This window comes from Meriones unguiculatus, chromosome 1 (genome assembly GCF_030254825.1).
Source record: "Meriones unguiculatus strain TT.TT164.6M chromosome 1, Bangor_MerUng_6.1, whole genome shotgun sequence".
Lineage (NCBI taxonomy): Eukaryota > Metazoa > Chordata > Mammalia > Rodentia > Muridae > Meriones > Meriones unguiculatus.
In genome coordinates, this window is record NC_083349.1 from 28,243,849 (window position 1) to 28,269,190 (window position 25,342).

Below are 25,342 nucleotides of genomic sequence, written 5' to 3' on the forward strand. Positions count from 1 at the left end.
CACAATCCACTTTATGGCTGGGGAAATTGAGGCACAGAGCAGCTGAAGCTGTGTTGAATTGCCCTTTGGTGATGGTAGTTAATGGGTTTAAGGGTCTGGCTACTGAGTACCTGTCCAAAGTCAAATAACCAACCAGTTCATCGTAGAACCAGGCTGGACAGGCTCTGCCCAGTGTTTCAGCTGTAGAGGACAGGAGATGGACCGTCTTAAGGGATCTCATTGAAGTCTAGGGCCTTAGCATGTGGGGGTAGCCTCCCTCCTGCTCTCAGGTATACAGTCTTGTCCGGCTCACAGCCCACAACCCAGGAAAAAGGCCCAAGTCTTCTGCTGCCCGCTGAGCTTCAGGAGTTAATAATTAAGGGTTTAAGAAGATAGAAGCCTGTCTGGGAGGCCCCGCCCGGCCACTGGGCTGCTGCTCATGAGAGATAGCAAAGGTTAGTGTGAGGCTTTGCCTGGAGAGGAGGCAGGCTTTGCCGCTTATTCTTCTGGTGGACTCTAAAGAGACCTCAGCCTGACCCCCAGGCATGGAAGCTTCTGAGAAGCCTAGGCAGTGCCCTGCCCGAGGGTCATGCCCAGTGTTCTTGGCTATGAGCTCAGGCACTGTCCGCTATGCCCCATCAGGTTTGGGTCCTGTACCTGAGAGAAACCTTAGAGAGGAGCCCTCGGATGCAAACAGGTGAGCTAAGGTCTTGGGACACTGAGGGGAGATGGCAGATGGGTCTTGCCACTCTGCAGGGACATGGGGGTCAGAAGCTGGCTTTGAACAGTGGGCTGTTTTGAATCGGGACGACTTTCAGGAGCTTCCTTCAGGGTGGGCACAGTGAGAGAAGCCTTGGTTGTCTGGTCCAACCTGAAGCTCAGAGAGGGTCAGACACTTATCCTAAGTCACAGCTAGAAACAGTCTGCGACTGATTCATCCATACTGACTCCCAAGTCCCATCTGCCTTCTGCCTCAGCCTAGGGTCTGTGGCTGAATGTAACAAGCTTTGGAGGGGAAAGTGGACAGGAAGTGGTGGTGGTGCGTGAGGAGGGAAGATGAGGCTTTTGGTGCCTATAGACACATCTTTAATTTTCCCTCCCCTCTGGCTTCTGGGCAGGCACCTGGTAGGTGTTCACCATCAGCTGGGCCAGGCACCTGGTAGGTGTTCACCATCAGCTGGGCCAGGCACCTAGTAGGTGTTCGGTAACCTTCAGAGGGCTAGCTGTACCCAGCACAGCTTCCAGCAAAACCAGTAGTGCTGGGTTGTGCCCTGGAAAAACTGCTGTGAAGAGATTCCATCTCTCCCCTCCTGTCCGTGTAACATAAAGCAGGTTCCTTAAGTTTTCTCTGCGTCCGTCCTTTTCCAGGGACACAGCAGGGGTCCGTGTGCTGCTGAGAGGAAGCTGTGTGGCTTGGGAGTTCATAGAGTCGAGATGCCTAGATGACAAGATTTTTTGGTTAGCGATTGCATGTCAATGTTCTTTAGGTGGTGACCACATGCTTGTCCTTCGAGGCCTCCTTCAATGGCTCCCAGGATGAGGCCTCTTCCTCTGGCACTGTAGATCTTTATCTCTCACTAATCCGACTGCCATAATTTATCTTTGCCCTTCCTTTTAAAGACTTGGAAGGCAAGGGCCCCTGTCCTGGACTCTTTGTGTGTTGTCTTTTCTTCCTTCCCCTAGATAGTGACCAGAACAAGGAGCAGGAAAACAGCACTAGGCTTAGATGGTGAAGGGTTCAAGTCAATAAAAATATGTTGACATCTTCTTTGGCCCCGACCGTAAACTGGGCTGGGCTGGGTGGAGGAACATAGCTCCAAGAAGGGGTTGGTCCTTTCCCAGGAGAAACCATAGCCTGGTTTCTCCGGTAAGTAACCACCCAAGAGGGAGGGAAGGACATAGGAGACCTGAGCTGAGAGATTCTATCAAGGTAGAAAGGATGCTATAGAGAGATGTCCAGGTTCTCCATGGCAGACGATGCCTTGGAGAAAAGACATAGATTCCAGTCACCAAGTCCTTGTTCCTATAAGCTGGAAAGGAACATTCTTCTCTATTTTTTAAATGCTTATTATGTGTGTATATCCATGAGTGAGTTTGTGCACACTCATGCAGGTACCCACAGGGGTCAGAAGAGAGCAGAGGATACCCTGCAGCTAGAGCCAAATGAAGTTGTGAATTGCCTGATTTGGGTGCTGAGAACCAAATTTGGGTCCTCATGCAACGAGCAATGAATGTCCTTGCTGCCTAAGCCATCTCTCCAGCCTAATTCTTTCCTGACTTTGTTTGTTTTGTTTTGTTTGACAGAGTTTCTTTGTGTAGCCCTAGCTATCCTGGAACTCTGTGTAGACCAGGCTGGCCTCAAACTCAGAAATCCCATTGTCTCTGCCTCCCAGGTATGGGGATTAAAGGCATGTGCCACTGCACCCAGCTCTCTTTTCTGTTTTAAAAGGAGACACTATTCCTTGGTGAAGATGGGTCCTAGGCAAGTGGAGGCTTTGGCAGTAGAGGCCCTGGAAAGCAGGCTCCTCCCCGCCCCCATCATCTACCAGACTGGAGTTTCATAAGCACACAGCTGTTGTCACAGTCACTGGGGAGATTGAGGAGGGAGGTCAGCCCAGAATCTAGAGACCAACCTAGGCAATACATGACACCCCCACTGACAGGAAGGGGCTGGGGGTAGGGAGAGGCTCCATCCTGGACTATCTCCTGCTTTTGCATGGTCCTTAGACAGTTCAGAAGGGGCAGCTGAATGCCTGTTTGTGTGGATGGCTGAGTGAGAAGTATTCTCAAAAGCCCAGAGAGGGATGCAGAGCCTGCCTACGGCCCTAGCAGCACTCAAGGAGGGGTTGGCTATGGGTCCTACTCATTGGATTCTGATCTGAGGCTGAATTTCATTTAGATCAGTGGTCAGGATAAAAGAAGGGCGGAAGAACTGAGAGACAGGTGACCAGTGGCCAGGGACCCAAGCTTTTCATAGATCTTTTGCGTACCTGGGACAGACAGGTGTTTGTGAGGTTTGGCCCAGTCGTCTCCAGAGTTTAGGATGGCTGGCAAAGCTGGGAGAAGCAGTGTTCAGATGTAGGGGGAGGGAGAGGGGAAGGCTGGAAGCAGAGGCGTTAAGATTGGGCCAAAGTAGCGCTCTCTTGGGTTAACCGCCCCTCCCCCTTCCCAGAAGCCCTGTGTCACTCAGGTACTGGTGAAGATCTGCGAGCTCCAGGACCTGTAACAGGGCTAAAAGTCTCAGTGCGTGTGCAGGAAGTGTTTGCCCGCCTTAAGTGACAATCTGCGCGAGAATCAGAGCTGAGACCCCCGAGACCCATTGTAGGTTCTCAAGCAAGGGTGGCCCAGAAGTTCAAGGCAGAAACTGAAAAAGGCAAAGACCAGCTCTGGATATGAGATGAAAGGACCAGCCTGCCCTCGCTTCGCGGGATCACTGTCCCCTGCAGCTAGAGGGACAGGGCCGGGCCAGCAGAGGGGCGGGGCCGGGCACGTGGCCTGGGGCCCGCCTCTCTGGCACGTGACCGGCCCAGGGCAGTGGAAGGGCTGGGGTGGGGCGGAGCCGCAAACCCTTGGCGGCCAGCGGGACAGACTGGCTGTGGAGCGATTGACAGGCGCCAGCGCAGCTCTGGGGCCCTGGCAGAGTTGGACCCGGCTGCGGCAACGCGGAGAGTGGAGGCGCCGGGATGTGGAGCGGGTAGGTGCCCGCACGTCCGTGGCTCTGCGCTCGGTCTGGGCCGCGCTGGCCTCCTGGGGTGGGAGAACAGGGGGGGTCATCTCTGTTGTTTGTACCCCATTTGGGAGATGATCTGTACTCAGCCCTGCCTGCAGTGGAGGGGTGCTTTGTAGCTTGAGAACACGCTGCAGCCTGGGAGCTGAAAGGACCTTGGCGGGACCGATCTGAGTTGCCCCAGGGTGGGAAGGGTGACAGCACCAACTCCTCCTAGCTCCAATGGAGCGCATGAGAAAAAGTGGTGGTGGTGAGATGAGTGATAGTAAATCTGGGCCACACATTTGAAGGAGGGGACAGCCATGAACTCTGAGGGAGCAGTGCAATTGAGAAAGCTAGTTGTGTCTCTCCAAGGTCCCTGGCCAGTTGACTGGAACCTTTTGATTCCAGATAGGAGGTGGGTGGTACTTTCCCTCAGTCTGGAGGGGCATAGTACAGACCACGAGTTCTCTACGAGCCTCTTTTCCACCCCTCCCTCCCTCTTCCATCTGTTAGGGCCATTGGTTCTTAAGGCTGACTCCTGTTCTTGGCCAGTCTAATAGGAGACCCTGCGCTGTGTTCACAGAGGTTGATGTCCTTTCTTGAATTTAGCAAATGCCTTTTCCTCCCTGGGCTGCAAAGACTAGGTCTTGGGGAGTGTTCCTTCTAAAGACTGTTCCAGAATAGGAGGGAGGAAAGCCCCTGGGGGAGGGGAACAGGTGAGCTCTATTTACTCTCATGGATCCCAGCTGAGTTTGGGCAGAAGCACTAGGAAGAAACGGGGCTCCAACCCCAACTAGGGCACCAACCCTGGGCTCCCGTGAGGTGTGGACAGGCTTGGATCTTTTAGACGGAGCGTAAGCCAACCTGTGTTTGTTGGAATTTTGCTCTAGGGAAAGATTCTAGCTAAGCCTGCGAAGTGTTTTTGGGTGGGTTCCTGGTGCCGGAAGAGGTTGAAGCAATGCTGTTTGGGAATGCATATCCTTAGGGTTGTGTGTTTGAGGAGCAACCTGTTCTGAAGGCAGTTGTGAGCCTTTATGCTGAGTGGACTGATGCAATTTCTGCATGACCCTCAGGGTACAGCTCCCTTTCTCTGGAGATGGGGACAGCTTGAACACTGAGAGTGTGAGTGTGTTGTTCCGTTTCTCTCCACTGTATTCCCTTGAGACAAGGTCTCTCTTACTGGAGCCCTGGAGCTTGTTGTTTAATTAAGTTAGTGTGCCATGCCCCCATTGATTCTCATGGTCCCATGTCCCCTCACCGTACTGAGCTTGCAGGTGTATGTGGCTACTCTGGGATCTGAACCCAGGTCCTCATGCTTAGGCAGAAAGCACTCTTAACCACTGAGCCATCTCTGAAGCGCTTGGCCAAAGGAATCAGAGTTTGAGCTTCTAGACTGCACTGAGGACGTAGGGACCATGGAGCACTCCACTCTCTGTGGCAGTTAAGAGGGACCATGCTAAGGGTCACACACTGCCAGGTCATTCACTCAGTGTGACCCCTAGAGGCTCATGTCAGCTGCAGGAGGTATATCCTAGGAGCTACGGATCCTAGCCCAGGAAGAGCTGGGGCCTGGCCAATCCAGGGTTTCTAGGGGTTGACTTTCTGCTGAAAGATGAACTGGGCTATGGTGTTTATGGCAGGGTCCTAAAAGGGGATGAGCAGAAGTGACTGGACCCTGTAGGTGTCAGGAGTAAGCTCCTTAGGATTCCTAAGAGACGGATGACCTGTCTCTTCATTTTCGAAGTAGAGGGATTACAGGCATGTGCCACAGTGTCTGGTTTATGCAGTGCTGGGGATGGAATCCAGAGCTGCTTTGTGTGTGCTGGGCAAGTACTCCAGCAACTGAGCTGTATCTTCAACCTTAGTCCCATTTTGTTTTGCTGTACTTTTTGGACACAGGTTCTTGCCATATAGGCTAGGCTAACCTGGAACTCTTTTTTTTTTTTTTTTTTTTTGAGTAAGGGATTCTCTGTATAGGCTGTCCTGGACTCACTTTGTAGACCAGGCTGGTTTTGATCTCACAGCAGTCTGCCTACCTCTGCTTCTCCAGTATTGGGACTAAAGGCGTGTGCCACCATGCCTGGCCCTGGCCTTTTTAAATAAATTTTTATTTGTGTGGAGTGTGTGTGTGTGTGTGTGTGTGTGTATGTGTGTATGTGTGTGTTTGTGTGTATGTGTGTGTTTGTAAGATGAGTGAGGGAGCACTTGTGTTTCCAAATACATGTTGAAGGAAGAGGAAACTTTGTTGAGTTTTTTATTTGTTGTTTTTGTTTTTTGTTTTTTTGAGACAGGGTTTCTCTGTGTAGCCTTGGACTACAAGACTTGTACTCACTGTCTTGGACTCACTCTGTAGACCAGGGTCTCGCAGAGACCTGCCTGCCTCTGCCTCCCAGAGTGCCGGGACTATAGGTGTGAACCACAACGCCCAGCTTCTTTCAATTTTTATGTGGGTTCGAGGGATCAAACAGGCCCTCAAGGTTATCCAGCAAGCCCCTTTCCTCACTTAGCCATCTCACTGGCCCTCGCCTAGAATTCTTGATTCTCTTGCCTTAGTCTCCTGGGTGCTGCACCACTATGCCTAGCTGTCTAACCTCACTTTTAGGGACTCCCATCTTCTTCACGACACATCCCAGACTGGGCTTCCCTTCCTCTATTTCCCATAGTTCCATAGGCCTGTGGTCCTGGGGGCCAAGCCCAGTCTAGATGATGGAGTGAGGATGTTATTTTGAGAGTTCGAATCTGGGTTCTGCACTGGTTCTGTCCCATTGAGCAGCCACATAACTTTGGTGTGATCTGCTAGTCTCAGTTTCCCCACTTGTTGGATGGGAGGAACCATACATATCTCTAGGGAAGGCCAAGAAAAAAAGTTAAGTTGTTACGATCACCCAGCCTTCCAGGTGTTAAGGGCCATGCCTTTGCCCCAGGCCAGTGACTAGGCAGTTCCCCAGTTGGAGGTGTCTAGGCTCTGCAGTCTTGGGCAAGTCACTTAACTGTTCCGGGCCTTCACTGCACTAAGAGCTCCTGCCATGAAACCTAAGTCACAGGGGACTGAGGGCCCTAGGATCAGGCAGATGGTCTCCCCATTCCCCCCACTCCCTGGCCGTTCAGCAGATGGAACTGTCTTGCCTGCTTCTCCTTACCCAGCACGTTTGTGTCTAGGATCAGAGTAGACCCTCCGTAGAGCTCTGCCCTGCCAGACCTCGAACTGGATGTATACTCAGTAAATCTTGGGAAACAAGGAAGGGAGGCTACAAAGTGAAATGGGAGGGGAAAGGGAATGGCCATGGTGGCTCCTGGAATCTTCCTTGCACCTATGGGAGGATTAGGATGTGGCACTCACTACACACACATGTTACATGTCAGATGTCGTGTGTGTGTGTGTGTGTGTGTGTGTGTGTGTGTGTGTGTGAGAAATGTTGGACTACATATACAGGGAGACCTCAGAAGCCTATACCAGCAGAACCTGTAACTCTCTCATCTAGGCCTGGCCTGGTTCTTTTCTTGGTGGAGAGATGGGGTTGAATCCTCTCCTGGCCTGGCCTTGGGGGGCAGTGGCATGAAGAATCTGGCCTGGCCATCTACTTAGTCTCTTGATCTCCCTCTAGGGCCTGCTGTTCCTGCAACATCCCCTGCCTCTGCCCCACTCCCCTCCATCGGTGGCGTAGGCCCATTCTGTCTTTTGCCTGTTCCTTGTGCTTCCTTGCCTTGGCTCATTGGATTCTGACTCGACTCCAGACTCTGCCACCAGAGAGACAAGATATGTCTCTGCCACCCCAAGCCCAGGCTTGGGTGCTGGCTGTTCCCACTGGTACCTCCCAACAGCTGTCACTGTCCTGCCTTTTCCCTTTAGCCACCCACAGCACCCTGTACTTCCCAAAAGCCTGAGCCACCCCCTTTCGCTTCCCTGAAGACCCCTTCCCACTTCCTCATTCCCATTCCACTATTCTCATTCACCTTTCCCTTGGTTTTAAATTAGCTTAGTTAATCAATTACTATACTGCATATTTTACCTGCCCTCCTACCCGACTCCTGCTCTACCCCTGCCCATGCCCATGGTTTCCCCTACAGGGCTTTGCCTGTGTGCCCCCTCTCAGCTCAGTCCTGCCAGGCAGGCAAGGAAGCCCTTGGCATCACCCTTCAGCACTCCTCCCTTACTGCCTCCAACTTCCTCAAACCCATCTGCATCCTGCCTCACTTCTCTGAAACCTCCATTCATTCCCGCTCCTGGGGGGCAAGTCACATGCTGTTTGTACTGTGCCTGCAGTCTGGGTTCAGTTCCCATCCTGCCACCTTGCTGTGTAGTCCCAGCCACTCCACCAACCCTGTGTCACTCCTGGGTGCTTTGTCATTAAAGTTAGACCGAGGAATCTCACCATGGTACCGTCATGACATCCACGGTGCTTGAAGTGGTGGGCTGGGCTGAACCTGAACCAGGAACCTGGAAACCAACCCTGTGGACCTGTTGGTCTGGGCCTTTCCTGGCACCTTGTTGCCGCCTGGGTCTCATATGTCTGTCATTCTTAGTCTCCTGAATAAGTCTGAATGTAGCTCCTGAACCGTGTCAGTGCCCTCCTGAGAGTTCCAGGCATGGGATGTGCCCTCCCAGCCCCACCCTTCTCCTGTCCCAGAGCTGCGCTCAGGGCCCCCTCTGCTGTTTATTTAGTGAACCATTGTGGCCTGGAAAAGAGAAGGGATTCTTAATTGTAGAAATAGCTGCAGAGGGCCATGCCCAGAGCAGGCCAGTTTGTCCAGGCTAGGAGAGGCAGAAGTTCAGAGGGCTGAGAGGGATCCTATTTAGCTCTGGCCAGGAATTCCTGACCCGAGGGTTTTTGAGTGTCTGAGTGACAGGCCAGATTTCAGGACTCCTCCTTCAGTTATGCTTTGAGGGTAGGGACAAAAGTTTCTGCTGCCTCTGCAGGGCAGGCATGGTGGACTGAAGATTGCAGCCACTGCACTGTGTTTCCTGGGGAAGTGACCCAGGAGAGCACTTCCTGTATGTGGGGGCCCTAGGCTTCTAAGCCAGCTTTGAGATGGGGGATGCTGGCCACCCCATCTGTGTCTAACCTCGACTTTTAGTATCTCTCACCCCTAGAAGATTGATTCCCATCCTCTAGTATACTCCTCACAAAAGACTATATTACCCCAGAGCCTGGACTGAGGAGGTGCAAGGATCGTGAGTCCCCTGCCTCCCGGAGGCCTCACATGCAGGTTTTGAGGCTGGAGTCTGTGGAGGGTCAGAGAGCCTGGCTCAGTTTCCTCCTTTCTCTGAACTTTATGGATCACCAGAACTGGCCTTGAAGCCAGGAAGTGAGAGGGAAGAGGCTCTGCAGACTGGAGTCCCTGCCATGTTCACACTGTGTCCTTCTTCCCCTTCCACTTCTGTCATCCCTTGCCAGGACGGGAGTGCCTGTAGGCTCAGCTTCAGGACCCAGAATCAGGACAGGCATTTTGGGCATTTCTGCCTGGTTAGGACTGATCCCTATTCATCTGGCACTATGTAACAAGTGACTTCCTATTTGATCAGGCAGACATCCCTCTGCCTGATGGTTTCTTTACGAATCTATGGGGAAAGCAGATTCCAGGAACTTGAGACATTCCCAGGGCAAAGCCTGGCCATGATCTTGGTCACAGTTTCCTCCTTATTCTCTCCCCAGGCCATTACTCTAGACAGGGTGTTTTCTGCGGCTTAGCCAATTTGAGCTGGGACTGGGTAAGGCTTCCCTGCTCTAACTCATAAAAGGCCTACTGAGTTCCCCTAGTTCCAGAAACCTTTGATCATGAAGCTTCTGTACTGATTGTAATGCTCACCCCATACCAGACCACTTGGCTAGAAGCTGGGAGCTCTGCTGAAGACCGGCTGCCTGTCTCCACACTACCCCTGGCCAGCTGTAGGACCGCCATGGAAGTCCCCTCCACTCTCTGAGCTTGCATCCCTATCTCTAGTATGGAGGAAACACTACAGTTACTGTATAAAGAGTATTTAAAACAATGTCTGGGACTAGAGAGAGAGATAGAGCTCAATCATTAAGAGCACTTGTAAATTTTAAAAAAATGTCGGGCTAGATAATGTTTATTATTAGCCATAAGATTATAATGACAGTATTATCTAACCTGCTATCACAAATAATAAGACAGAGACACCTGTTAGATTTTATAATTGCCTTATTTATCTTGGGCAGGGCAGATATTTCACCTATGCTGACTCAATAATAACTGCACCTTGCTGTCTCGCAGCCCCCATCCAGTGTCATCCACCTTAATCCTCCTCATCTGGTATACCTTCCATACATAATTCCATGGTACTTGCTTGTATTTTTCATCTGGGCCTTTTCTCGCCATTATTTGAGTCTTTCCTCTTGACCTATGGGGTTTCTTCTCCATGCTAACCCATCATGGCATCCTCCTCCTTCCTCTCTTCCCATCTGTCTGCTGTGATTCTCTTGTCCTCAAAAGTCTGCCCCATTCTGTCCTGCCCAGGTAAAGGACTTTAATCAACCAATCAGTTAAATATCTTAGGCACATTTACAAAACAAGGATAGGTTTAAGTGAGAATGTGCTCTTCTGAGCAGGGACAAGATCTTGGGGGCCAGTAATTAACATTAGAATACATAGCACCAGGCCAATCCTTAACAATTCCCCTTTTCTGTCTAAATAAAGTACCAGGCCAGTCCCCAACAAGTTCTAACAGAGGACCCAAGTTCCCAGAACCCAAATGAGGGATCTCATGGCTGCTTGTTACTCTAGTTCCAGGGGATCTGATGCTTTCTTCTGGCCCCTGTGAGTACCAACACATATGACATACATGAATAGACACATATATACACATGCAGGTGAATACAAATACACACACACACACACACACACACACGTCCACGCACACGCACGTGCACACACACACACAAAGCCAGGAGCTGGCTTAGTTGATAGTGTCTGCTCTGCAAATATGAGAACCTGGGCTTGAGCCAGGTGTGGTGGCATACACTCTCATAATCATGGTCCTGGGAAAAGAGAGGCAGGAGAACCCCTGAGGCTCCTTGTCCAGTCAGTCTAAGCAAATCTGCAAACCCCAGGGCAGAGTTCTCATTCCATACAGCTGCCACAGCACTGTTAGGGGGCTCAGACCTCAAGGGCCCTGTGCCAACAAGCCCCCTCCCCCATGAATGGTATTGGAGAAATCTGCTTGCCCCACACACTGGTGGAATGGCGAATCTCTGCCCTTACCTTATGTTCAGTGAGGCCAAGTCCTTGCCAAGCAGGGCCCAGTTCCAGGAGCCTCAAGGCCACATGTTGGGCCTGTTCCAGAGCAGAGAAAGGGCTGGGCTGGGCAGTGGCCAGGGTCATGTTAAAGCAGTTTGCAGTGGGCTCAGTGGTTATAGTCTTTATCTCACTCTCTTTGAGTTACTCACAGGGAAACTGAGGCTCAGAGGTTCTTTGGTGAACTTCTCAGGATCTTGGGTTCAAGAGAAAGGGACAGTCCCCAGCATATTCTGTCAAGTATTTGAAGACCCAGTCCCATTGGCCTTGTGTTCTTCCAGTGCAGGCTTGGCTGAGCCCCTCCCCCTCACTTCCCCACTGTTATCAGTCAGCTCAGCCCCCTCCCCCCCCAGCCCGCCAAGCCACTGCTGCTCTGAGGTTGCTGGCTCAGGAGCCCCAGATTTTGCTGAGCAAGCAAATCCAGAGGCGCTGTCTCTGCACAAACAGCCACTGGCCAGACCTTCCTCTCTTTCCTCTCCAGGGTCTGCTTTCCAGGGGGGGACTGTAGCTTGGAAGTGGGGGCTGGTTAAGTGTATAACCCCAAGTGTGTCCAGGGGCTTCAGCTCCGGCAAGCTCAGGGTCCTGAGGCTTCCAGAAGAGGGAACGTTTGTCTGGAGACACACAGAAGGCCAGGGAGAGCTGAATTTTGCTCCTTACAAAATCCAGGGTTGACAGGAAATGGGTCTGTGGTGCTTGGGCTATTTGCAGACTCTTCCTGCTTGCTGAGGCCTGACGCTTCCTCTCTGGCCCGCCTTTGTGGACTTCTATCATATTGACATTTCCACTAACGATACCATGTTATTGATAACGTTCGATTTGTTTTAACTATGTCTATGAAGGCTCCCATTTAACTGCCTCTTCCGAGGCAAGATTTTCTGCCCATCCCCTTCCAACTCTTGGGAGTGACAGTCACTCCCAAGACACATACATATGCACGGGAATACAAATACAAATCTTAAAGGCACACACACAGACACACGCACAAGTACCTGCTACGCACCATATCTCTACCCACCGCGTCAGAGTAGAGACTTATTCTAAGCACCGATACATTCATGCTCATCTGTCTGCTTGACAAATATGAACTGAGTTTGGACCTAGCACTGCTCACCTGCTGCATACCAAGCACTGCCCTGTACCCTAGGTTGGGGATGGTGGATGACAAAGATGCATGAGTCCTGCCTTGGCCCCTAAGAGAGTTCGTGCTTGGCCATTCTGCCCTTGTGACAGTCGGTTACAGCTGGTAGTGGCTCTATTTTACAGATGGACAGACCGAGGCTCGTGTGACAGGTATGTGGCCCAGGGTCGGTCCCTGGGCTCAGTTCTGCAGGTCCCGAGGCCCCAGCCTGTGTGTGCTGATGCCCTTGTTTGCCTTACAGCCCACCCCAACAAGACGAGGGCCTCCCTGTGGGCCTCTCGGCCGTTTCAGTCCCCTGGAAAAACCTGGACCCTGGCAAAGGTAACAGGGAGCCCCCTGGAGGCCTGGTAGAAGCCTCTGCTTCCCGGGAGGAGACCCAGGGTGAGGGACACGCAGCTGCCCCACTGGACGTGTCACGCCTGCGCAGCTCTTCCATGGAGATCCGAGAGAAAGGCTCAGAGTTCCTGAAGGAGGAGCTATACAAAGCCCAGAAGGTGGGTACTCCAGGGTAGGGTTGGGGGCTGAGGAAGAGCAGCCAGACTTAGTTGAGCCCAGATATCTGTGGAAGGAAGGAAGAGGGGTCATCACTTGGCAAGGTTGCATGCCAGGCCCAGGCTGGAGTCCTGGGAACTCAAAGGAAGAGGGGCTTACCCTGGGGCTTCAAGCCTGCTAGGCATGCACTCCACCACGAAGCCTCAGAAGTCTAAAATGATTTTCGCACATCTTGACTTAGCCAGAAATCTGCCTCCAGCTCTGATGGGCTACCAGGCTAGGGTTTTAATCTTGTGCATTGGGGATGACGTACCACAAAATGTCAGACACCTGGTGAAGCGAGCTGGTGGCGCGGAGCCTCACAGCGGTGGCTGGGGAAGTGGAGCCTGGTTAGGGTGGAATGACAGCCTCCTGCCTGCACCCAGGAGCTGAAGCTGAAGGATGAGGAGTGTGAACGGCTTTGCAAGGTTCGTGCACAGCTGGAGCAGGAGCTGGAGGAGCTGACAGCCAGCCTGTTTGAGGTGCGCTGGGCAGCCTGGGAGTGGGTGGCCCAGATGTGCAGTATCTTGTAACCACTCATGCAGAGCTGCCCTGCCTTCTAGGAAGCCCACAAGATGGTCCGGGAAGCCAACATGAAGCAGGCAGCATCAGAAAAGCAGTTGAAGGAGGCTTGGGGCAAGGTGAGACCCATCCCTGTGTGCCTGAGCCAGCCCAAGGTTTTTTTTGTCACAGTCCTTGCTGGAGAGTACTGCCCTCAGCTAGCAAGGGCATGCAACAGGTTGCTCACAGACCAACCAGACATCAGGAACAGAAGGACACAGATCTGGGACACGCAGGGAGGGTCTGAAATTAAGTAGCCCAGGGCACCGGACTCCATCAGTGCTCCTGCTGGAAATTTTTCTAGGATCCTGTAGAGTGCAAGAGGACCCTGGGTGTCCTCCTGCCTCCAAGGCAGAACATGGGCCGTGGCTGCAGAACCAAGGCAAGCAGCTTCCTTGCTTAGAGCGCTTACCAATCAGTAAAAGTGAAGCTGGGCTGTTCTTGGCTTCTGGGGAATCCCCGAACACTCACTAGAAGGAACTCCCGGAAGTTCCCAGATGCCTGCCTCCAGCAGAGTCTCACACCTCGGCCGGAGGCAGGCCACATCTCCTCTCAGCCTTGGTTGCCCTGTCTAAAGAATAGAAGTCTTAGAGGTTGTTCCAAGGGTGAGGGGATGGGCTAGGTACTGCTGGGGATACTTGGCTGCCAGGCCATGGTAGCCATGGTGACATTAACCCCACGTTGGGGTTGACGGTCATCTTGTCTGGGCCAGATCGACATGCTCCAGGCAGAGGTGACAGCCTTGAAGACACTGGTCATCACATCCACACCAGCCTCTCCCAACCGTGAGCTCCACCCACAGCTGCTGAGTCCCACCAAGGCCGGACCCCGAAAGGGCCACTCACGCCATAAGAGCACCAGCAGTTCCCTCTGCCCTGTTGTGTGCCCCACTGCAGGGCGTATCCCCACCCCAGACAAAGAAGGCAAGGAGGTGAGGCATAGGCCATAGCGAGCTCACAATGGGGAGGGGTGAGCATGCTTAACCAGCCAAGTCAGCATCCCGGAAGAGCCATCCTGACCCCTCCTGTGGGAGCCTACTCATCTCTCTCCTCTCTGGGCTTCAGGGTCCCTTGAACTGTGAAGGCTGGGCAGGCTCTTTTTATTCCAAGCAGACTCTTAGGACCTGAAGGTCCTCTCTCAGGAAGCCTCTTCAGAGATACATTTCTTGTGGTAAGAGTGACAGACAGAGCCTTTAATCCCAGCACTCAGGAGGCAGAGGTAGATGTATCTTTGTGAGTTCAAGGCCAGCCTGGTCTACAAAGAGAGTCCAAGACAGCCATGGCTATACAGAAAAACCCTGTCAGGGTGGGGGTGGGAGGAAGGAGACAGATGCCACTGGACTTCTAGAGGGGGGATACCTGATGTTTGTGACTACAGTCTTGAGGTCTAAGACTACACTATGACACATATTCTATGGTCTGGGCAGTGGTACTGAGGCAAGTAGGCATTAAAAAATGTCTCTCTCCTGCCTCAGCAGGGAAAAGAGGGAGGGAGGCTTGGCCCAGGCTGGACTGACATGACCACAGGCTGTTAGGTAGCTGTTAGTACTTCTGTTACCTCACATGCCACATTCCCTGCCTCCCTCAGGGTGGGGGGGTGGAGGGGAGAACTGTTGGGATACTAAAAAGCCAGTTTAGGCTGTTTTGGATGAACACCAGGGAGACGTGGGGTGAGATTCAGCTTCCTGAGGTTCTTGCTCAAGCCTATCTTAGCTCAGAACTCTCTTCATCTGTCTCCTAAGCTTTTCGGGAAGATGTGCAAGCAAAGCCCTCTGGGTCCCCTTCTGAATACTGAGCTTCCCATTGGACACTGACATCTCCTCCTTACTCCTGTCTGTCTCTGTATGTCTGTCTGTCCATCTGTCCACCCATTCCCCTGGCCCAGCCTGGGCTGCCCCCTCTACTCTCCTTGCTCCTGTGCGTGATCCCCAGCAAGGCCATCCACCTCACCTACGAGCCGACCTGGCAGCTCCCATCTGGGGAGCCGCCCACGACCCCCAACTCCGATACCTCTCTCTCCTTTTCCCGACAGGTAATGGCTCCTTTCGGGGCCGCCCCACATCCCTCCTCTGGGCTTCACTCACTGCATGCAGCCCAGGGCAGGTCATTGTTGCCTCCTCCAGTAGTCAGCAGGGAAACCTGTGAAATGTTCTCTCCTCTATGCATGTACCTCTATGTGTAGACCTGTGGGCTCCTGTGGGGACCCACAGGTTCTTACAGGCTTGTTCTTGATGGTTCTTCCAAAAGGAGTCAGTAGCAGCATTCAGGCCAAGGCCCTGGATCCAAGTCTGTAATTTTGCAGTGCCAAGAAACTTAATGTACACCCAGATACAAACTGTTGTTCCAAATTCTTTGGTGCAAAGGGCAAACAGGACCTCCTCTTCCCCTGGACTCTGTTCCCCTGCATGGCTGCTGAGGACAGGCCTGACAGCCCACTGAGCCCCGCCCCTGCATCCTCCTGCTCTCCTCTCTGCCAGCTCTGCCTTCACTGAGGTACTTACCCTCATCCTTGACTGCTCTTACTTGGCAACTCTTCCTTGCAGGTGGATACAACCCTGTTTGCAGAGTTCCAGGCTTGGAGGGCATCACCTACCCTGGATAAGAACTGCCCCTTCCTGGAAAGGGTATACCGGGAGGATGTGGGCCCCTGCCTCGACTTTACAGTGCAGGAGGTGAGGTGGGCCAAGGGTGGCCAGCTGGGGACCCATCCCGTTGGTTCCCAGTCACCCAGCGTCTCACTGCTCTACCTTGATGTGCTACAGCTCTCATCTCTGGTGCGGGCTGCTGTGGAGGACAACACGCTCACCATCGAGCCTGTGGCTTCACAGACTCTGCCCACTGTGAAGGTCCCCACTGTTGACTGTAACAATACCAAGTAAGCTGGCATCCTAGACCCCCTCCTGCCCCCATGGGAAGGTCCAACGTGGAGCCTCAGGCAGCACCCTAAGGAACTGGGACTTGAGCCTGAGTCTTGGATCTCCTAGAGGGGATATAGAGCCTCAGGGTGGGTAGGGACTGTAACATTCAGGGTGACTGTTTCCCAGGGTTCATGACCTAGCCTAGGACTCCCAAGAGATGGACATGGGACTGGGGATTTAGCTTAGTAAAAGCATTGACCATCATGCACAAAGCCATGGGATCTGTCCCCAGCACCATGTAAAACCAAGTGTGGTGGAATACACCTATGATCCCAGCACTTGGGAGATAGAGGCAGGAAGATCAGAAGTTGAAGATCACTCTTGGCTACAGAGTAAGTTCAAGACAAGCCTGGGCTACATAAAACCCTGCTTAAAAAAAACAAAACAAAACAAAAACACAAAACAAAACAAACAAACAAACAAACAAACAAAAAAAAAACAAAACTGCAAGAGAGAAACCATCACCACTGTCCTGATTTAGGACCAGGAAGTATCTTTGTCAAAAATTCCTGATGCCAGCTGCAGTGTCTTTTCTGGCTGGAGTCATCATTGCTCCCTTCCCCTCCTCTTCTGCCCCATAGAGATATTGGGCTCCGATTGGCATATAAGTGATTGCTAGTGGCTGGCTCTATGTCCTGCCAATATGTTACTAACAGCCTTGGCATCTTATCTTGTGTGCTGCTCAGCCAGCACTGAGCAGGAGTAGCAGCAGAGCTTAGCAGTCAAGGTGGACTGAGGAACAGGCAGGTTTTCCCCGTTGACATTCCAGAGCTGGCTAGGTGGGGTTCCATAGCTGGCTGGCTGGTTCCACAAAGGAAGCCTGGCCACACAGAAGGAACATCTGAGCCAGCTTTACAGGCAGAGGGAACAGAATGAATGAAGGTCAGGGAAGCTAGAGTGTGAAATACCTCAGAGCAGGCCATAGCCATGGAGCAGGGAGCTGGGACTGAGAGTGTGTGTGTGTGTGTGTGTGTGTGTGTGTGTGTGTGCGCATGGGGGGCAGCCAGAGTATAAAGAGCCTCTGCCAGTTTGGGCACCAACTTACTAGGCTGGTTTATTGGGGGTCATCAGCAGATGCTCCCTTAAAAGAGAGTTCTCTGGTCCATTCAGCCTCACAGTGAAGGAAAAGGTAACACTTACCGTCTTTTTACCTGGCATTCTGTAATTATTTCCTGGGCAATATGGAAGCCATGGGGAAAGATGGTGGGTTCTATATGTCCTTTGGAGAAGCTCCTGGCTGTAACATTGAGAAGAAAGGGTAAGGGAAAGGGAGAGTGGTTGGAAAGCACTGAGGGAATCTAGGTAACAGGGATGATGTAGGTTGGGGACCAGATACAGATGTCGGGGAAGGAGCCCAGTAGAGTTCATCTTGGAGGCAGGGACTAGTGGAGGAACAAGATTTGGGAGGGGAAGGCCAGAGGGTGAGCTCTCGGGACAACTGCCACCTAATGTGCATGTAGCTGAAGGTGCTAAGTGGGTTTCCCAGGCCTGGCTGAGGAAAAAGGTGACGTGCGAGGGGGTTTTTAGTGAGGCCTGGTGGGCAGAGGATGAAAAGAACCCTGTGGGGCTATGGGAGTCAGACCAGAGTTCGGTTAGGGAAAGAGGTGATCCTACATAAAGTCCCAAGTAATAGGGGTAGATGGGATGATGGGTGTGTGTGTGCAGTTTTAGAGGCTGCAGAGGGTGTGGCCTTGGTATACCTAGGGTGGGGTTGTCCAAGCTCCCCTGCCTATGTGGAGAAAGGAGCAGAGTCTGGGGTTGTACTTAAGGTCTATCCTGAGGACACTTGCCTTATCCCACATCTTTGTTTGGCCCTGGGCTCTTAGGGAAGCTAGGAGGGAAGAGGAGGCCCCGCCCTACTTCCTGCCTGGCTGCTATGCTCACTCTCCGTGCATCCTCTAGCTGGCACAGGTTCATGCCTCTGAGCGTCATTCAGCCCTTATACTTCCTCTGTTCCCTCCAGCACATGTGCCCTGAGTGGACTGTCCCGTACCTGCCACCATCGGATCCGCCTCGGGGACTCTAAGAGTCACTATTACATCTCACCATCCTCCCGGGCCAGGGTAAGTCTTCCTTCACACATGTTAGCTGTGTGGGACCAGAAGGGCTTGAACTCTTCACCTCTGGCCAGGAAGCACGGCCTAGACAACTTTCAAAGGTGCAGAGACTGCCGCAGACCATAGCCAGGCCAAGCCTCTTGTTTTCTTCTTGGCTGTGTGACAAATGACCATAAGTATACGGATAATATGCTGTGTTTTTTTTCAGTGTCTCTCACAACCCAGTTGTAATGCAAACTAAAGATAACCTTGAACCTCTCGACTCTATTTCCCAAGTGCTAGAATTACAGGCATGTTCCACCATGCCTAGTTTTGTTATGCTAGAGACTGAACCCAGAGCTTTGTGCATGGTAGGCAAGCAGTCTACCCGTTGAGATACATCCCCATCCAAAAGGTAATACACTTCTTTTTTTCTTTTAAAGTCAGGGTCTTATGTAGTCCTGACTGTTCTAAAACTAGCGATAGAGACCAGGCTTGAATTCAGAGAATCTGCCTGCCTCTGCTCCCTGAGTGCTGGGGCTAAAGGCATGAACCACTATATAATGCAGTTATACACTTGCAGTATCTCACCTTTTTCTGGGGCCAGAACCTTGGACACTGATTCACCATGCAAGCTCAGCTCAGGGACCCACCAGCCTGCAATTAGAGCTCAGCTCTGCTGGATTCCTCTCTAAGTTCAGAGCCCTTTCCAAGCACCTGCAGCTGTTGGTAGAATTCCATGTGTTTTCAGGACTGAGGTCCTTGATGGTCCTTGTAGGCCAGGAACACCACATGGCCTTTAAAATCAAGGCTGAGGTGTACCCCGGGGCCATGCAGCTTAGATGTGAAGCCTTTGGGCTGAATTGTTTGTGGTTCCTACTTTGTATCTACAGGCTGCCCAGAGCCTTGTTGTGTGGCCTCAAGTCCCCTTTATCCCTTTCTAGCCCAACCCACTGGGCAACAGGAGGGCCCATGCTGGCCATCCTTGTGTCTTGCAAAATTATATGTGGCACTTACTTTTATTTGTGACCTTGATGTCTGGTTCTGCTGGGAAAAGCTGTGTAGTGGAAGAGACCAGAGCTGAGGAGGGTCTGATGGTGTGGTATGTGATCCTTGGTCAAAGAGACTGATGGACACAGCCTTTGGGGAGAAACTCTACCACTCTGCCACTCCATACTCAGGAGCCCCTTGTGGTCCCCAGGCATCTGAATTGTGCCAACCCTCTCTCCCATGCCCTAGTCTTGTTTCCCCTTCCTAGTACCAGGCTCAGCCATACGTGGCTGATGTTCCTGTGCTTTTTCATACCACCCTGCCTTTGGCAGCCTTCCCCACAATTCCAGCTCCCTGCACCTTCTCTGGCCTCCTGGCGAGTTCTGTTCCCTAGAGTCTCTCTCTCTCACCAGTCTCTGGGTGTCTCACACATAGGGCTTCCCTGCTCAAGAATCCCCACCTGCCTACCTCTCATCGTGGCTACTTCTCTAGATACAGAGCCTGCATGGACATTGCTGGAACTTCTCAATGGAGCAAGAAGCAGGATTAGGGCAGGGAGAGGAGGCAAACCAAGACTGGGCTTAGCTTTGGCTAGATCTGGAGAGAGTCCTGAGCACAGAGATGTCCCTGTTTCAGCCAAAGAGCTAGCCTGTGTTCCCATCACAAAATGGGCACCGTGAGCTCAGTGTAGCCTAAACCCGCAGAAGCTTGGGAGATGGGGCCAGGCCTAGGCCTCTGGGCCTCTAGGCAGGATACCAACAGAGCCTCCTCTCTGTAAGAGTCTTTGGGGTTGCACCTACACCAATGAAGGATCACCAGAGCTTGGCAGAGAACAGGCCTCTCTAGCTATCCTTGGTCTTCAAGCTTAGGGACCAAGGCAGCTCAGGAAAGCGACTCTAATTCCTGCAATTACACAAGACACCTAGTTTTTGTCTGGCGGACCCAGACATACCTCCTAGCACCGGCGGAGCGGGTCCAGAGAAGACTGAGATTAGCTGCTGGTGCAGGCTGCCTGATTTCATCTGTCAGCTTGGCCGCTTCCTAACTCCACAGCTGACAGTCCTCATCACTGGTAAAGCGGGCATGGTGTCTCTGTGTCTCACCTGCTTCACAGCTTCCAGACAGTAGCAGCAGTTATTCTTAGCAGCTGGAGCAATCTTGCTACTGTTAATCACACCTTGGAAGCCCCATTCTAGCAGAGTCAGAGAGCAACCCCTGGCTCTGCTTACTGGGGTAGGGTCCACACAGGCTTTTGGAGGGGACCCTAGAGTATGGGGAATCTGTGGGTCACACCCTCTCCGTTCTGCCCACAGATCACTGCAGTATGCAACTTCTTCACGTACATTCGCTACATCCAGCAAGGCCTGGTTCGGCAGGATGGTGAGTGACCCCTAGTGGCCTTTTCAGGGATAGTGACCAAGGGAGGGAGAGAGTCTACCTGTCAGCGGCAGCAGAGGCAAGCGTCTGGAGTCTCTCCAGTAGAAGTGTAGCAGAAGGGAGCATTGCAGGTTAATAAACTGTCCCAGATCCTCCTTGGTGCTGGGTTCTGCCTCACTGGGGCAGCAGACCTGGTGCCTTCCACATATCTGGGTCATGCTGCTTTTTCTTCTGCCTTGAAATCTTTGTTTTTTGCTTCTTTCTTTCTTTGTTTTGAGAGAGACAGGGTTTCTCTGTGTAGTCTTCGCTGTCCTGGACTAACTTTGTAGACTAGGTTGGCCTCAAACTCATAGTAATCCTCCTGCCTCTGTCTCCCAGAGTGCTGGGATTACAGGTGTGCACCACTGCACCCGTCTCTGCCTTGAAATCTTTTGGTCCAACAAAGACAGCATCCTGTTACTAGTTGTGACATTCAAGGTTCTTGATGATGTCTCTCTCTCCTGTGACCCTTGCCTATTTTTTCATGTCCACCAGAGCATGGCTTCCCTGCCTCCTGAGTCCTTGCTTAAAGGGTCCTTCTCCAGACACAGGGACTGATGCTCTGGGCCCTGCTCACTGCTCTGGGTCAAGGTGGAGGAACATTTGCAACCAGAGACGTGGAGTTCTAAGCCTGTTATGAAAACAACTGTATGGCAGAGAGTGCAGGCATGTCTGACCAGGATGAGGGGGTTCCCAGAGCTCTGCCCAAAACCAGAGAAGGCCAAGGTAGTTGCCTAAAGTGACCATGAACTGTCCTCTCTGTCTGCAGCTGAGCCGATGTTCTGGGAAATAATGAGGCTGCGGAAGGGGATGTCACTAGCCAAGCTTGGCTTCTTCCCCCAGGAGGCCTAGGGCATGGCCCCAGGCCTGAAGTAGGCTCTGAGCTAGAGCAAACATCTGCCTTGGGACAGACAGACAAGAATTCCTGGAGCCAGCTCTGAGCCAGAAGATGAAGGACAGAGAAACAGCCAGGCTGTAGAGACAGTACTGAGCCAATACCACCCATCCCACCTGGGACAGACAGAAGGACAGCCTGGCCTGGACTTCATGAGATGACCCTCTTGCACACTGGGCTCTGTAGCCACCAAGAGGATCTCAAGAAAGCACCAAAGACCAAGGAGCTTGGAGCCATACTGAGGAGAGGCTAAGCCTCGGGGAGGGGACACTTGAGCAGGCCCCTCCACAAGTCCCTGATTCTTACCAACGCTGTTCTAGGAGGCTGGATCTCCCCCATAGCTTCTAAGTCCTGGATCACTGGCACCCCCTTGTGGCCAACTCTCACTCTGTTTCCCAAGTGGCCTCATTAGACTGCCCCAGTGGTAAGGCAGGTGTCTCCAGTCTGAACAAGGTGGAGGGATAATTGCCCCAAAGTGCTCTAAAGATGAGTTCAAGACCCTTCTTTTATTCCTCTGCATAGAGGCCTCCCTCTCCCTGGCCCTCCCTCCCCACTTCAACCCCATCTGCAGGAGGCCCAGTTCCTAAAATTACAGAGGTCTGTGCCACCAGGGAAGCCTCAGGATGTAGCCTGGGCAGCCATCCAGGTGGCAGGGGCCCTGTGATTGGGCTGGATGGAGTGGGCAGGCCATGCAGGACCTGGACCCTGCTGTACCCATCACAGCCCACTTGGGAACTGGGCTTGGGGGATCCAACCTGGACATATCCCTTACCACGCCCCTATTTCCTTCAAGTGGAATGTAACACGATCTCTATTTAATAAAGGAAGGCTTTGTTGGTAGGGGCTAGGCAGCAGTGGCCTTCACTCCTGCTCCCTAGGGCTCTGGCCAGGGCTTGGGCATCTGAAGGAATGAAATCAAATCCCTTCCTGACTGGCCTCGTGCTTGGGATTAACCCCAAATCCTGAAGCCACCCCCACTGCTGCCACCACTTACTTGCTGTCGGGAAGACTACTGGAGTTGAGGAATGAGTTTGCCACTCTCCGAGTTCAGCTCTGACCTGTGAAACCCCTAGCCCTCACAGATGACCCCAGGTCTGCTAGAAGCCTGGTAGTCAAGGCATCTCGGCTTCCTGGGGCTTGACAGGACAGTTCAGAATTGGCTGGTGCTACCTGCCTTAGGACTGTGGGAACTACAGAATTGCTGGGCATGGCAGACATAAGGGGAAAGAGGTGGGGTGACCTCAGAGGAGGAATGAGAGGACGTCTTGTTGGTCCCTGCCCCTGCCCCTGCCCCTGTGGGGCTTTGTGCTTTCTTGGGAGGACGGTACATCAGATTCTGGGGTTGGTTGTTGGTAGCCTACAGGCACTTCTCAATTGGCCTGAGGCCCAGGTACAACTCAGATGGTAGATCAGCTGGGGGCTATCCAGAGCTCTGTCAAGGTCCTCTGCCTTCACATGTTCTCCGGCCAGTAGCTTGTTCCCAGGACTCTTCTGCCTCTGCTGCACCTCTGTGTTCTCACACCCCTCCCCCTGCTCCATTATGATTAGAATCTAGAATCCTTCGCTATATCCCTATCCCGCACAGACACCAGGTCACTGACCAGACCCCTGTCATATCCACTCATTCACTAACCAACACTCGGGTCTCCCCTGTGCTTGGCATTGGCAATAATAAACATACCAGCAATACATCCAGGTTACTGGATGGAGGAAAGTAAAAGACAAAGGATGTCAGGGAAGGGAGGACTTGGTGTACCATACAAGTTCTCCATGGCATCCTCTAACTATGTCAACCCTTGCTCACCTGGGGACAAGGGAGGATGAAAACCTAAGCACTGGATTTAATCTGTCTCTAACTTCTGTGTTTGGGGCCCAGCCTCATGCAGGACCACAGGAACACCAGGAGACACCCTAGAAGCCCATGGAGGACCCTACTCCCCTGATTTACTTGTCCTGCTCCTACAAAGCATTGACCATGAACAGACCCCAGGTGGGGCCATCAACACAGCCACACCCTGCTAGCAGCAGTTAATAGCCAAGCCCTAGTCAGAGTTCCCAGCCCTCTCTGTGAATCCATTATTTCAGCCTCTTAGCAACGTAAAAACATGCCATTATCCCTCATGTAAATGGAGAGAGGCATTGGAGAACATAAAGAGGTCCTGAGGTCATGTTTTATTTACCCCAGTGGTAGAGGCTCGCCTAGCAAGCACAGGTCCTGGGTTCAGTCCCCTGCTCCAGAAAAAGAAAGAGAAAGAAAGAAAGGTGTTACAAAGACCTAAGTCTCTGGGATCCAAAGTATTAACTCACCTCTAAGTTTGTTTGTTTTTTTGTTTTGTTGTTGTTCTGGGCCGGGATTTGATTTTGATTTTGGCTTTTTGAGATGGGTTTCTTCATGAAACAGCCTTGGCTATCCTGGACTTACTTTCTAGAACAGGCTGTCCTCAAACTCAGAGATGTACCTGCCTCTGCCTCTGAGTGCTAGGATTAAAGGTATGTGCCACCATGCTCAGCTGGTGGGTTTTGTTTTGTTTTTTAATACTAAAAACTCAAAGTGTGCTGAGGTTCTTTGCCTTTTTAATTGATACAGAAGGCCAGGGGTATAGATCAGTGGTAAAGTGCTCAATTCAAGGCCTGGAGTTTGATCCTCAGAACCACACATACAAAAGAAACAAAACAAAACGAACAAAAAACAGACCGAGACAGGCCTGGAACTTGAACCTAGGTTTCCTATACTATATCCTGGGAAGTAGCTCAGGCTCTGACTCTTGGAAGCTGACTGGGGAGGTCATCTGCTATCAGCCACACAGTTCTTCAATTTTCTAGATAACCCACTTGGGTTTTTTTGAATACTTGGCACATAGGGATCATTTGAGGCCTCCTTGGCCGGCCATGAGTCTGGCCTCTAGGCATGGAGGCATTGAACCTGACTAATCACTTTTACCTGGTGAAGCACCCTGAGATATCTCACTTTACCATCTGCCAAACCTGCCCTGATTTGAATCCTGCCAGGGCCATAACCTTGGAGCAAGTGGCTTTTCTCATTTATGTGTTGGGATGATGATTTTTTTTCCCCCACAATCTTCCCTCATTCATTTCATGCATTGTGGGCATTCATTTGGTGCTTGTGAGTTGATTGTGTGTGTGTGTGTGTGTGTGTATGTGTGAGCGTGTGTGAGTGTACAACCTCTGATGTTGTGTTGGTCCATATTTTCCCCTCTCTCTGAGTCAGAGTCTGTCATTGTCTGATGTTGTATAAGCCAGGCTAGCTTCTGGGAATTCTCCTGCCTCTGTTTCCCACCTTCCCTTCAGGAGCACGGGGATTACAGGCAGGAGCCACTGGATCAAGCTCTGTAACAGTTCTGTGGATCTGGTCTCAGGTCATCAGGCTGGCACAGCAAGTACCCACCAAGCAATCTCTGCCATACTTACCCACTTTTTAAAACATGTAATCTTATCATGCATTTTAAGTGTCGAATTATACTTGTGTTAGGGACATTCACACTGCCATGAAACCAATCTACAAACCTTTTATATCTCGAAAAACAAAGGCTATGCCCATTAAATAATTCCCTATTTTCCCTGCCCCCAGGCTGTGGATACCAGCATTCCACCTTCTGCCTCTGTGACTCTAACTCCCTCCTCTAGAGACTTGCTGTAAATGGAATCATAGTATATTCATCTTCCAGTGACTGGCTTGTTTCACTTAATGTAGTGTCCTCAATATCTACCCATGTTGTAAGATGACGGGACTTCCTTTTTAAGGCTTGGTAATAATCTGTTGTATGTGTAATACCCCACTGTGTTTGTCCATTCATTGATGATAGGCATGGGTTACTGGTACCTGTTAATGTGTATGCAAATATCTCTTGAAGACCCTGCTTAGAGTCCTTTTAATAAATAACCATTAGTAAGTAAA

The 25,342-nt window shown here is 51.8% G+C and overlaps 1 protein-coding gene across 7 annotated transcripts; it reads left to right on the forward strand.

The window, feature by feature from the left end:
- Positions 1-418: 418 nt before the first annotated feature.
- On the forward strand, positions 419-25,342 carry Rab3il1 (RAB3A interacting protein like 1). Of its 7 annotated transcripts, XM_060386263.1 has the most exons (12): positions 3,520-3,673; positions 12,087-12,232; positions 12,322-12,574; positions 12,998-13,093; positions 13,175-13,252; positions 13,885-14,103; positions 15,057-15,203; positions 15,715-15,843; positions 15,934-16,046; positions 18,053-18,152; positions 20,429-20,495; positions 21,301-25,342. In XM_060386263.1, exons 2-12 carry the CDS (start codon positions 12,114-12,116, stop codon positions 21,381-21,383), a joined length of 1,404 nt encoding a protein of 467 aa, XP_060242246.1. In that variant the 5' UTR covers positions 3,520-3,673; positions 12,087-12,113; the 3' UTR covers positions 21,384-25,342. The 7 variants fall into 7 exon arrangements, with proteins under 7 accessions (XP_060242242.1, XP_021491769.1, XP_021491764.1 ...); XM_060386259.1 differs by lacking the exons at positions 3,520-3,673; positions 12,087-12,232 and adding an exon at positions 419-676; XM_060386270.1 differs by lacking the exon at positions 12,087-12,232.

Bases quoted from the DNA above. Each gene is read 5' to 3' on its own strand.
- Rab3il1 (XM_060386259.1), top strand. From the start codon at position 525: ATGGAAGCTTCTGAGAAGCCTAGGCAGTGCCCTGCCCGAGGGTCATGC. The intron at 12,575-12,997 runs GTGGGTACTCCA...GCCTGCACCCAG, and splicing joins AGCTATACAAAGCCCAGAAG to GAGCTGAAGCTGAAGGATGA. The intron at 18,153-20,428 runs GTAAGTCTTCCT...TTCTGCCCACAG, and splicing joins CACCATCCTCCCGGGCCAGG to ATCACTGCAGTATGCAACTT.